At 45.3% G+C, this 12,602-nt stretch overlaps 1 protein-coding gene across 1 annotated transcript in view; it reads right to left on the bottom strand.

The window, feature by feature from the left end:
* Positions 1-9,289, bottom strand: part of ZNF704 (zinc finger protein 704) — a 105,291-nt gene extending 96,002 nt beyond the window's left edge. The window contains exon 1 of the mRNA XM_075583044.1: positions 8,917-9,289. Within this exon, the coding sequence (XP_075439159.1) occupies positions 8,917-9,114 (198 nt within the window). The 5' untranslated portion in view covers positions 9,115-9,289. The remainder of the gene's footprint in view (positions 1-8,916) is intronic.
* Positions 9,290-12,602: the final 3,313 nt, after the last annotated feature.

Raw genomic sequence — 12,602 nt, 5'->3', positions numbered from 1 at the left:
AGAGAGAATGTGAGTGTGAGAGAGAGAGAGCGTGTGGAGGGGATAGAGGGGAGGGGGAAATATGTGTGTGTGGAAGGGGGAGAGTAGCGTAAGGGGGATAGTCAAGAGTGGAAGGAGGGGGGCGGGATGAGGGACAGGGGGGAGGTTTGGGGTTCCTCAGAATTTCACAAGCTAACCAAAAAAAAAAAAAGGATTGAAAATCACTGGGCTAGGCTATTATCACATAAAAGGACAGGGAAAGTTAGTGCCATAATGAACCAGCAGAAGAGATCTGATAAGGTCTAAATCTAATATTTGCCTTTCAATATTTAAATCATTTGTAATTAACAGAAAAGAATGAGGAGTTGATACGTCCAATTTTAGCAAACGTACCACGTGTCAGGGTCTCCTAGACATCCAGCTCCTAGCCATAGTTCCTTTCCTTGTCCACCGGGTGTGCTGCTGCTTTCTGTCTGCTCTGGGGGTTTGTCTGTCTGTCTCCTCTTATTGCGCCTGTTCTCTGTCCTTATAGTTCCTGCTTCCTGTCTGGGCCTTTGCTTTATGTCAGACTCCATGCCATTGCCCATGCTTCTGCCGCAGCTTGTTCCTGTACCAGTCCTGTTCTGTATTGGAGTCCTGTTCATATTAATGGCCATTGCTGTTTAACTAGATTGCCCTAGTCTGTTTCCTGCTAGCAAGTCCCTGCCCAGTTCCTGCTCCCCTGTCCTGCTCCTGCCTTCCTGTTGCCGAACCTCTGCGTGTTGCCCACGACGATCCTGCTTGCTGCCTGCCACCGACCCCTGCTTGCCCACGACGATCCTGCTTGCTGGCTGCCTCCGACCCCTGCTTGCCCACGACGATCCTGCTTGCTGGCTGCCTCCGACCCCAACAATCTTTGCCTGCTCCTACTGTTCCGGCCACCGAGGTCCTACCCACTCCTGGAGTCTCCCTCGTGACACACAGATTTCCCTGATCATGGATTTAATCTGTTTTAGCACAGCTGCCATACTTAATCGTCAGATGTTTCACAAAGCTCACTAGATACTGACTCACAAAACAATTACCCTGCGTGTAAAGCACAGGGCTGCAAACAACGAACAAAAGAGAGTCCCACTTAAATAGCGGCCTATGCGGATTGAAATTTTTGGGTATTTAAACAAATTTTAAAAGCTATTATATCTATTACTGTCCCTTTTAATGCTGTTTATTTTTTAAATGCTTTGTTCAGGAGATACTGTATGAGCGATTGACAAATTAAGTGTTAAAATTAAGCTCTACCCAGAGCCCTTTGTAGTCTAAAATGTACCATACAAAACTGAGAAAATAGAGTTTTAACACTAGGCAAACATTAAAAAAAAAAGTGCAGAACACGCTGAGAGGGCAAGATATTAACACTACATGAATTAAACTCATACATGCTTCTGCTGTTGCTTTAACTCAGAAAAGTAGCCTTAGTTACCTAAAACAATAGAGCAAAAGGTGGCCATTTAATTTCTTTTTTATTCAGAAAGTTGTTTTTGTTTATTTAAAATTCCAAATCTGGGTATATAAGACATGTTTCTCTACCCCAGGGGTGTGCAAACTCATTTGACGCCATGTTCTCATGGCGACGCGTCATCGAAGAGGCAGTTCAGACCAGGTAAGGGAGTTACTGAGGCCTCGCGCCTCCCCCGGCATTAATTTAAATGCCTTGGGGAAAAGCGCGGGGCCCCTGTAACCACCGCGCCACCCCCAGAAAATATCGCACCCCCACTTTGCGCACCCCTGCTCTACCAGTATTCTCTTCTGGCCATTGAAGCAATATGAGGAGGAGGGAAGTGGACACTTTGCTAAGTCTTCAACAGGCAAGACCACAATAAAGACAGTTACATCCCATAAAAAGGGACTAGGTTTCAGCATACCATGGAACTTTAAGAAATGATTCTTACATCTCATTTTTGTTCAAAAGGAAAGTGTCAGCTGTCTAGATTTACTCTTTAAAATGTATAAATGCTATTTGGGTCATTTTGATCCTAGGGGGATGCATCTTTAATTTATTTTGATGGTTCTGACCACATATGGGACTTCAGTTTTTGGCTCAATTTGGTTGATAAAATCAGTGTCTAAGACAGGGGTGCGTGGCGGTTACAGAGGCCCCGTGCTCTTCCCCAAGGCTTTTAAATGAAATGCCGGGGGAGACGCGAGGCCTCGGTTACTTGTCTTACCTGCTCTCAGCCGGCTCTTCGGCAAAGCGTTGCCGGCGTCAAATGATAATGCGGGGTCACGTGACGTCACATGACCCACGACGTCATTTGACGCCGGGTCCTAGGACAGGGGGGTGGGGGGCGAGCACTGGGGCAGCCAGGCAGGCGGCACAGCTCAGAAACTTTGCACATCTCTGGTCTAAGACATTGCTGAATTTTGTGATTGGGTGGAATTGCACCTATAGATCTGAAGTGTTTCTGACAAAAAGATATTAAAAGGACCTTTACGTATGTTCCACAGTCTGTTTTATGTAGCATATAAATTTTTTTTAGTCATTAGGCCACAATGTCAGAAATGTGTTTGAGAGAAGAGAATGGTCATTTTATTTATCCATTGCACAATTATCTAACTACAGGAGCACAGGACTTCAAAATATCCAAAGAAGGAAAGTAGAGATGACCCTTTCAAAAATTGCCCTTTACTTTTTATATAGCACATCACATTGAAACTTAATAGTTTCCATGAAACAATTGTTTTTCTCATCATCGTATTGGCATGTGTTTTTTTACTACGCTACAACCAAAAGCAGATGTGTTTTTAATTTTAACGAGGACCTGAACTTTTGAGAACCTGATGTACCATAAGCATGCACACAGTGTACCACAAGAAGGGAAAACACACCCAGCATACTTTCAATTTTGTTCACATTAATAAAAATATATCCATAAGGTAGTGTATCATTTGTTCACAAATACCTGTGCTTCTTTCTAAATGAAGGATGCCAATTGTGAAGCACGTATAATACAATCTAATACAGTTCCAGTGAAGCTGTGCTCTAGATTATATGACGCTTAGAGTGTTCCTCTTCTGGATGCCAATAGTGTGTAACAAATAAATCACTCTGCATCATGGCTTTTCAGCTATAATTCACATTTATAAATAGGAGGAACAGGCCCATAAACAGCTTGTGGGGAGTGGTGGGAGTATGGGCCCTCAGTACATGCAAGACCTGCAGCGGTGGGAAGCAAGGCCACAGTTGCACAGGAGGGCCCAGCCAGGAGGCTATTGACAGAAGTTGGGCCAGACCAACTTCCAGTATAGGCCAGGTGGACCTGCCAGAGTTTCCAGGCCCGGGACAGTTGTCCCAGCTCTCCCTCCCGTCAGCGGTCCTGAGGGGCAGAAAAGTATTGCAATGTCAAGTTAGATATATGTAGCAAGACTTAAAAGATTTGGCAATTGGAAATAGGTCAACTTCACTTCTTCAGTTAATCCAGGATTGGGGTTCTTTCAAACAAGGGAGCACCTCTGGGGGAGGCTGGCATCATTTACTATATGTGTAACCATCCCTGCATCTATGTAGGGGTGTTTTGGACATCTGTATAGATTTCCCTTGTCTCATGGTGCTGTCTGTGGTCGGCTGGGCGATGGAAAAGATGGGTGCCAGGAGTTTTTATCTGTAACAACTTCAATCTGTATTCATGTTGCTTGTCACAGTAACAATAAGATCGACCTGGTTGTACCTTTTTTTCATCCATACCACCTTCACTCTAAATACATTTCTTCCCTGGGTGCCCACTCTTAGCACCCATGGGAGGTACATTCACTTGTTACTATTCTGACTTCATCTAGTGGACCGGGCCCCCCTTTTTAGCAACATCCTATTTGTCCCTTTTACTACAGGCCCCTGCTGAGATCCTGGCCTCTTCTGTGTACATTACTACATGTATTAATCTTCAACCCTGTTGTGGAACTGCCACTTCCTCAGGGGTAATGAATACTGTAGATTGGGATCCGCTTGTAGGGCTAATCCCACAACATCCTGGGGCCTTCACTGCGTTACCCTTTATGGCATGTCTGCATTCCCTATCTGGGATCTGCGCTTCTCTTATGGCCATACTATGGGATCCTAAGATACAGGGCACTGTCCCCAACTGAAGCAAAATAAAAGAGAATCCTGATCTATACTACAAGTGTAGGAACATATACCCTAGCTCTACTTCCTGAGGCTCCTCTCCTTCTCCCATGCTGGAACTTCCTCTCTAGAACATTCCGTCTTCTTATACCTCCTGTCACATAGTTCCATATGTCATCACAGGGTGGAGCCTATCGGCCAGAGCTTATTCTCAACTCCATATAGTACTCTAGTAGCCACACCAAGGGGTTTCATATGCAAATGTCATTTTACCTATAAACCATGTATTTTGGGGTTAACTTGTATATGCAAGTAGACTTATATTCACACACTAAAGATGTGGTACTAAATGACATTTAACTTGTTTATAACTTACGAAATCAGCCATAAATCTTAAAGCTGCTGTAAATAGCTACAGGTTTTAGTAACTGTCAGAAATAGGTATAATAATAGGTATACAGTATCTAATAAAATAGTCCTGTTGTTGAAGAACTAGTTGGAAAATGTCCACAGTCGGACCTCCTGGTTTCCTTCTGATATTTGTTTATCTGCAATCAAAGAGAACAGGAGACCATTGCGCAGTATCTCATGTGAATTGAAGCCTCATCCACACAGCTGCTAGATACTTACATCTAGATGGGTATATGCAGGCCTTGAAAGGTATCTTTAGACCGGAGGTTGGTATCTCTCACCGGGTTCCCCACTGGTGATGCTCCCGCTCCACAGATGGCCGATTCGCCCAATGGTACACAAGAGATAAAATGCCAAATAGTGTGGTACAGTACAATTTAATAAAACAATAAAAAGACCAACATTTGATGCACTCACATGCTAGATGATCTAACTGCACGATTTACAATGTGCCGTCCGCAAGCATGAGGGGCTGAACCGTGGTGTGTGTGGAGGCTGGATCCTGCGTGTATCTCTTCCTCGCGGCCGCAAATCGGAGCGCCAGGTCCACCTCAGATGACGTCACCTCCAACAGCAACCTCCTCAGCTGGTACTGGCACGTAGCAATGCGTGCAGCTAAGCTCCACCCTACGCGCGTTTCGTGACCTCTGACGTCACTTCCTCAGGGGTAATGGAGCATTGATGCTGTAGGGTGCTATTTAAGCACAACTAATTGGCCCTAGACTTGCCCTAATAGGATAATTACTCCCAGAGGGGTGTTGGGCTAATTGACTGGAGTGCTGATGTTAGCATTGCAAACTCCTGTCATTCACAGTGACTGTATCACAAACTTACTATAATAAGACTGTAACACAACATTTCTAAAATACAATTCTCACACAGTACTACATATGGTATATCAAAAAGTAGAAATAATATAATGGTTCCATTTTCTACACTAGCAGCCAACCATTTCATAATTCAGAATGTCACTATTTTCTAATCGTGCACTACGTAGTAGTCATATTGACACCATTTTTGCTGATGAGTCAGGGGTGGAGAATATAGATATAGACACCGAGAATTTGGACACATTATTTAATAAAGTAGAGAAATCACTCACATTAGAAATTAGAAATGCTACGTGCCAGTACCAGCTGAGGAGGTTGCTGTTGGAGGTGACGTCATCTGAGGTGGACCTGGCGCTCCGATTTGCGGCCGCGAGGAAGAGATACACGCAGGATCCAGCCTCCACACACACCACGGTTCAGCCCCTCATGCTTGCGGACGGCACATTGTAAATCGTGCAGTTAGATCATCTAGCATGTGAGTGCATCAAATGTTGGTCTTTTTATTGTTTTATTAAATTGTACTGTACCACACTATTTGGCATTTTATCTCTTGTGTACCATTGGGCGAATCGGCCATCTGTGGAGCGGGAGCATCACCAGTGGGGAACCCGGTGAGAGATACCAACCTCCGGTCTAAAGATACCTTTCAAGGTCTGCATATACCCATCTAGATGTAAGTATCTAGCAGCTGTGTGGATGAGGCTTCAATTCACTTGAGATACTGCGCAATGGTCTCCTGTTCTCTTTGATTGCAGATAAACAAATATCAGAAGGAAACCAGGAGGTCAGACTGTGGACATTTTCCAACTAGTTCTTCAACAACAGGACTATTTTATCAGGTTCACGCACTTGATAGTGCGCCAAGGACTTTGCTCTCTGTACTAACACTTCTGTTTATAGCTATATGGAATAACTTGTTTATAGTCCTAGGCAGCCCATTCCCATACCCTCCCCTAATTTGGTGGTTTGTGGACTATTGTGTTTAGTGGTTATCCTTATCAAGTTTGGACACACTAATTGTCACATTTATTTAATTTATCTTCACTTGTTGTTCACTAAAATTTATTGTACACATAATTCACAATAGGTTGAGCGCTTGGTTGTAGTATAGTTTCTCTTTTTCACTATAATACAGTATCTGATATAGACACAGCGCAGAAAAACTAGGTAAAGTACCTGCCACATAGGTGAAGTTGGAAAGTATACAAAAACCAAACTGAATCAGCACTCAATTTTTATAATTATTTTTAGAAATGTTTTTAATAATAATAATAATAATAATAATAATAATAATAATAAAAGGACTTACTTACTTTTTGCTTTTGGTCTCACCAAGTATCGTCTTTAATGCATCAATACAGAAAGAATCAGCAACCACAGGGAAAATAAATGTTAGCAGACACATACCGTTATATGTGCACGATATACACTGGCGACACACTTTATTCGAGCTCGGCTAGTCCCACGAATTCGGGTATACCCGGGTGTATTGAGGTTTGTGACTGTTTTCTGCCCGAGTGCATTGAGGTATTTTCCAAGCAGGGATTGAAGCATTTTATTCCCTCTGGCTGCAATACTGCACAGTAGATATATATATACTGCATTACAATTCATGAATTTATGCCATCTGGTAGACACGCGAAGCATTGCAGCCTATTAAATCCTAATCATTATCATTTAACAGATCAGCCGCCCATCAGCCAGGCATGAACCCAGGCTGGGAAGGCAAATGCAACGGGGCTTGTCAGAGGTGAGGAGCGGCGCATTCCAGGTATCTGCCAGGTACATACCGGGTATTTGCTCGAATAAAGTGTGTCGGTGCAGTAGCACTTTTCAAGGCCCCCTGGCCCCTTCGTCAGGCTTGAAACTTGGGGAGATCAAAAGGAAAACGTAAATCGTTCATTTTCTTTGATTTACTTTTTGAGCAGTTGGAGTGTATGCCATTACACATCAAAAAAAAAAAAATATCAATGTGTACATTCCACAAGCATTTTTAATAATTGTATCACCCATTTTCATGTGAAAACTGCACTTAATTGCTTAGTAAGCGCAATGAAGTTTGAAGCCGATGATACACGGCCCACTGATATACACTTTCGCAGGCTGGGAGTGACTCATTGGCCCAGAGTTCTGCTAAAGAGTATACGGACAAATCTGAATATACACCAATCCGTCTGCAGATAACTCAAGCTGTTGAGAACAAACTTCTTCATTAAAACAAACAATAACATGACAAAATGTGTAGATATAGGCTTCACACACTATAGTATTATTGTGTATTAACATTATCAGCTAAAGACCTTGGCTATATTTATTATTTAAATATTCTTTATCTGTCTGTTGTGCAGAGATGAAGTATCAACATGGACAAACCAAAAGATATCTTCTTCAGAGATGTCCTTTTTATTTATATGGAGATTTAAAGAAGAATCTTCTTAGGTGTTTCAACCCCACACAAACTTCATCTATGGATAAGTCATATTGGTGCAGGAAAAAGAAGCACTACTGGCAGAGAAAATCTCATTAAGTTTACAACTTGGCCTTATATCCTCGATAAAATTCCTGATCATAGCTTATGTTTCTGTTGTTTGGTTACAGGGTACACCATGTGGGGAATCTCTAGTCCCATGTCTATAAAAACATGAGGCATTTCTTGCAAAGCAATGTCACATCAACTGAAGAAATAAAATATATGATTTCTGTACCTTAATGGAAGGGAAACGTGTCAATTCAAGTGGAGCAGAGATTCCTTTGTGTGTGTATAGAGTAGCTGTGATTGTATGTGCTTATTGTTACATGTTTTACGCAGGGTGAAGGAAATAGGTGAGCCACTTGCATAGTATTAATGTGAGATGTTTGTGCTGCTGATGTTATTATGTGATGTGAAAGTGTTTGCACATGATCCATGCGTAGCAGTAGGTCTTTGTTAGAGCTGCTACTGCAACAACCCTCACTTACTGCCAGGTGAGTGGAGGAGGTGGACTGCTGACATCAGGAAACCTCACACATTGGGGGTCTCACACCTGGGGTGGGGTACCATTTGGGTCTCGCACCTGGAGTAAATTGCCGCTTCACAAATAAGAGATGACTTAATAAATGGCATGAAACTCCCCTCGCATAAACAAAACCCACATGTTATGGAGAAAAGGTGGGAGGGGCAGCATCATGTTTTTACATTAGGTTGTGAGATATCTTGATGTATCAGTAACGGTTCTCGTCTTCGGCTACTAAGGGGTTAAGTGGACGTGTACACCACCCCTCCCCCCCACGTCTTTTTTAAGACATGTAGTTAATTAATTGCTTTGATGGTACAGGAGCTGTCACAAAGTAATGAAAGGGTTAAGCCTGATCGCTGCACAATGACAGCGCTGAGCAACACTCAGCTGCAAATATTGCTGGAAAGCAGCTGCACTCACTGCCTGGCACTCACACTTCTACACCCGATGGCTGCGCTGTGATCTGAAACTTATTCCCTTTGTTGTCCCACCACAAGGAAAGTCACCCCCTAAATAATAACCCCACGTGGCTGAGCAGCACAGATCGGCATGCACACAGATAACCACCTCCCTCCCCAAGCAGGGGGGCACCCCTGGGACTCACCTTTAGGAGGGACCTCAGATATCCCCCACTGTGTGATGTGGGTCTCTGCTGCTGCTGCTGCTGCTCCTCATCTTCCTCCAGGAACTGCAGGGCTGATGACCCCATGCTCTGCCCCCACCTCGCCTCCCTGTGCCCCGGGTCCGATGCGCTCACCTTGCTGCCCAGGATGGACCGCTTGGTCAGGCGACGAGCCTGCATTGTCCTACCGGGGACTGTGTCCTATCTCCTCCCCCTCAGGTCCTGTGCGCTGCAGCAAACCCCTCACCTTAGTGCACACACACACAGCCCTGCACTTCCCCCGCTCACGCGTGCACTGGGGACCCCCTGACTTGGCCACACACTCCCCCAATAACTCCGTCTCACCCCAGCTTGCAAAACCCAAAACACACAGTGGAATAACAAAACCTGGAGTGGAGCAGGCAGCTGTATTCCCGGGAAGGTGCACAGAGAGGGCAGGCTGTGCCACTACCCATTGTATTGTTATTGTTTCTAAGATAAATGTGTACTCATCTGCCAGGGGATTCTGCAACCAGTGTTAAAACATTGTATACTTTGACACTGGTGAAAAGCTGTGTGCACTATGTTTTCTATACATGCATACATTATTTATGCTGGGAAAACAGAAATGGAGAAGGGGCATCTTTAAATTAAATACACTTTCTCTTTAAAGAAAAATGCAAGTGTGTAAATAACATTTTTAAAAACCATGGCAATGTGGGGTTGAAAAGACAAAAATAAGTGGTTTTCCAGGCCATATAGTAGCGTTGATTAATGCATCATTGCAGGCCACCTTGGCAATGAAAGTGTTACGGGTAGGGGTTAACCAAGAGCTACTACAAGTAGTGGTACTCTGTCCTATCTTAAAAGAGAATAATTATATGTGTAGCCCTCTTGCCCCCTACTGTAAGAGTCTTCCGGTGCTGGCATTACCTGTTGGCTCACGGAGGTCCCAAGCCTCCGCCATGGGGAGCCATGGGTGATATAACAACAACAATCTTGGTGCAGCACCTCTACCTGGGATGGATCCCAACGTAGTGGGAGGAGCCCCTCACAGGAACCCAAAGATACTAATACACATACTCTATAAAATAACAATAACCTTTACTTAGGACTATGCATAAACAGAATTGAGAATAATAATGCTACTGGTTACAGCTACCCATCAAGCCTCACACGGCCGTATCCCACCACCGTGTAACCCACACCGTGTCCATCGTACCTGACGGGGCCTTCCGGCACCCAACCACCCTGGTGTCCACAAGAATATAACCCCCACCCTTATATGTGGTCAGCGCTGCCACTATGGTGTGTGTTAATTGGTTGGTGCACTTAGTGAAGTAGGTACCACCCGGGCGCGCCAACTGGTAGCTGTACAGGATCCGCTGATCCAGCGATGGTGTCTGCCTCTGTGATGGGTCCTCCTCCGTGTGGGTGGTACCCAGCTGGAATGTCCCACAGACAGATAGTCTCTATATCTTGCAGGGTGATCTGGTCCCAGACCACAATCCTCAGGGTTGCGCAGCGTTGCAGCTGTGTCCCTGAACTTAAGCAGCTAATAGGGCCGTGTCCTACCTAAGGGGCCTGTCCCTGTAGCAGCCACAATCTTGTTATAGACGTCGGGGCCTAGCTGGGGCCTATCAAGGGGTCTCTGGCCTAGTGCAGGGGCCACAGACACCCTGCACATACAACCTCCCCTATCTGTCTCCCAGCTCTGACTAACGTGGTCCCTGTGTGCCAAATGTATCTATTCCCTACAGCAGGGAATCCTAGAGCCCTATTGGCTCTCGCGCAAAGTGTGGTGATTGCCCCTATGCCTTATGGGGCTTGTAGTTCCCCACGGAGCCTACTCTGCCTAAGGGCTGCCCTGCATCTCCTTCTGCGCATGCACAACTCACTGCACATGCGCGGACACATACAAGATGGTGGCGTCCTGCGAAGGGATGCGCTCGCCTGTCCGCACTCTGCGCAGTTGCCACCATCACACACACCCTCCTGAGGTAGAGAAAGACACGGGGACCCAGGGAGGCAAAAAGGGGTCCAGGGGGACCCATGCTATATATGTAAGATTGTTTCCCCCACCCAGTGGGAGATTTGTCTATTATTACGGTGTATGGTGCATATATATAGCTGGCAACAGGAGGGCTGAGTCGTCCGCCGATGGCAGTGGGGACACAGGACCAGGCTTCTGGGGTTCGTACCCCACATATCTTTAGCAGTGCAGCACCTCCACTTGCCGTAGGCTCCAGGAACTGAAGTTGATCTCCCGCGGTAGAACTATTACCTCTCCCCCCAGTAAGGTCACGCACCAGACAGGAGGTATAACAGGCTTGTACCAGGGTTTACTGCCAGCCTGTTACGGCAGTGCTGCCCGCAGACCAGACCCATCCCTACCACTGAGGTGGGACGTAAGTTTACACGCACCCGCAGCAGAAGGAGAGTGTCCGGAGTGTGGTATTTGCGTTGCCGGCCAGGAGACTATAGCTATAGTACTTGCCAGTTCTGGAGGATAGAAGAGCCGTAGTGGTTGCCGTTGCCGAGGTCAGGGAGTAGAGTGATCCGGAAGGTCGAGGTACAAGCCGAGTTCGAGGGACGAGAGAAGCAGTGTAGTCAGGAGGAAGCCGGGGTCAGAACCTGAGTAGCACTGTAATGAAGTGACAATCAAAGTACACATCCACTAGCAAAGAATATGCAGAGCAATGTGCAACAGGGACTATAAAGGTGGGCTGACCAATAGGAAGCAGAGGAAGGCCCGGATGAGAGTGTGGAGCAGCACTGGGTTGTTTGTGCTGATGAAGGTGTTTGCAGAACAGCTGAGAGGCAGGGGGATGCGGCCGTGAGCCGTGCGAGTGCCGGGAGCGTGGTCTAGACCCCAGAGGGGTGAATAAATTATAACTGCCTGACGCGCGCTCTGTAAGGCTGGAGAGCGCGCGTGCAGGTTTAATGGCGGCCGCATGTTTACATGCTGCGTGCGGAGCAGCGGCAGCCCGGCAGGGGTACCGGCAAATGGGGGACACAGCGGGAGCAGCAGTACCCGCGGGTGGTAAGGGGGAGTCACGCTGTGATCCCCGATTCTTTACACAGCCCAAGGGCAGAATAGTAGTCATAAGGTGACCTGACTACATATATCCTAGTAAGATCCTTAACCTTTCTTATCAAAAGCCTGATGCATAATACATGATGAAAGAAGAAACCCTCTAATAATGTACAGTATAGCCAGTGGTTGTAGGGAGATAGTCACAGTGTACATTGCACCATTTGTACAAGACTTTATACCATTATTTGTATTATTACTTATTAAATAAGTTATGGTGGGTAAAAAAAAAAGTAACAAAAACCTTCCACCGGTGACACTGTGCTCATTTGCATGTCTTCCCAGAATCCCTTGCTGCAGTGGAAGCACTTTTACGCTAGGAGATAATGGTAAAAAGCAGGGTTGCAGACCTGGAACTATAATGGTATCAATGGCGCTAACAACAAATTAAAAATAAATAAATGCATATACAACCAGATGACGATTGGAAGATTCAATGATGATCTCAGCAAACGGTGATCAAACATGAAATGCAAGAAAAAAGAACATAGTGTAATACTGTATATACTACGACAGACAGACAAACAATGACTAACAATGTTGCTGAAACACACAGATGACTAAATAAAAATAGTATATTTAATATATCATAAAA

This window comes from Ascaphus truei, chromosome 2, assembly GCF_040206685.1.
Source record: "Ascaphus truei isolate aAscTru1 chromosome 2, aAscTru1.hap1, whole genome shotgun sequence".
NCBI classification, from domain to species: domain Eukaryota; kingdom Metazoa; phylum Chordata; class Amphibia; order Anura; family Ascaphidae; genus Ascaphus; species Ascaphus truei.
This window is presented reverse-complemented; position numbering and strand designations above follow the sequence as displayed.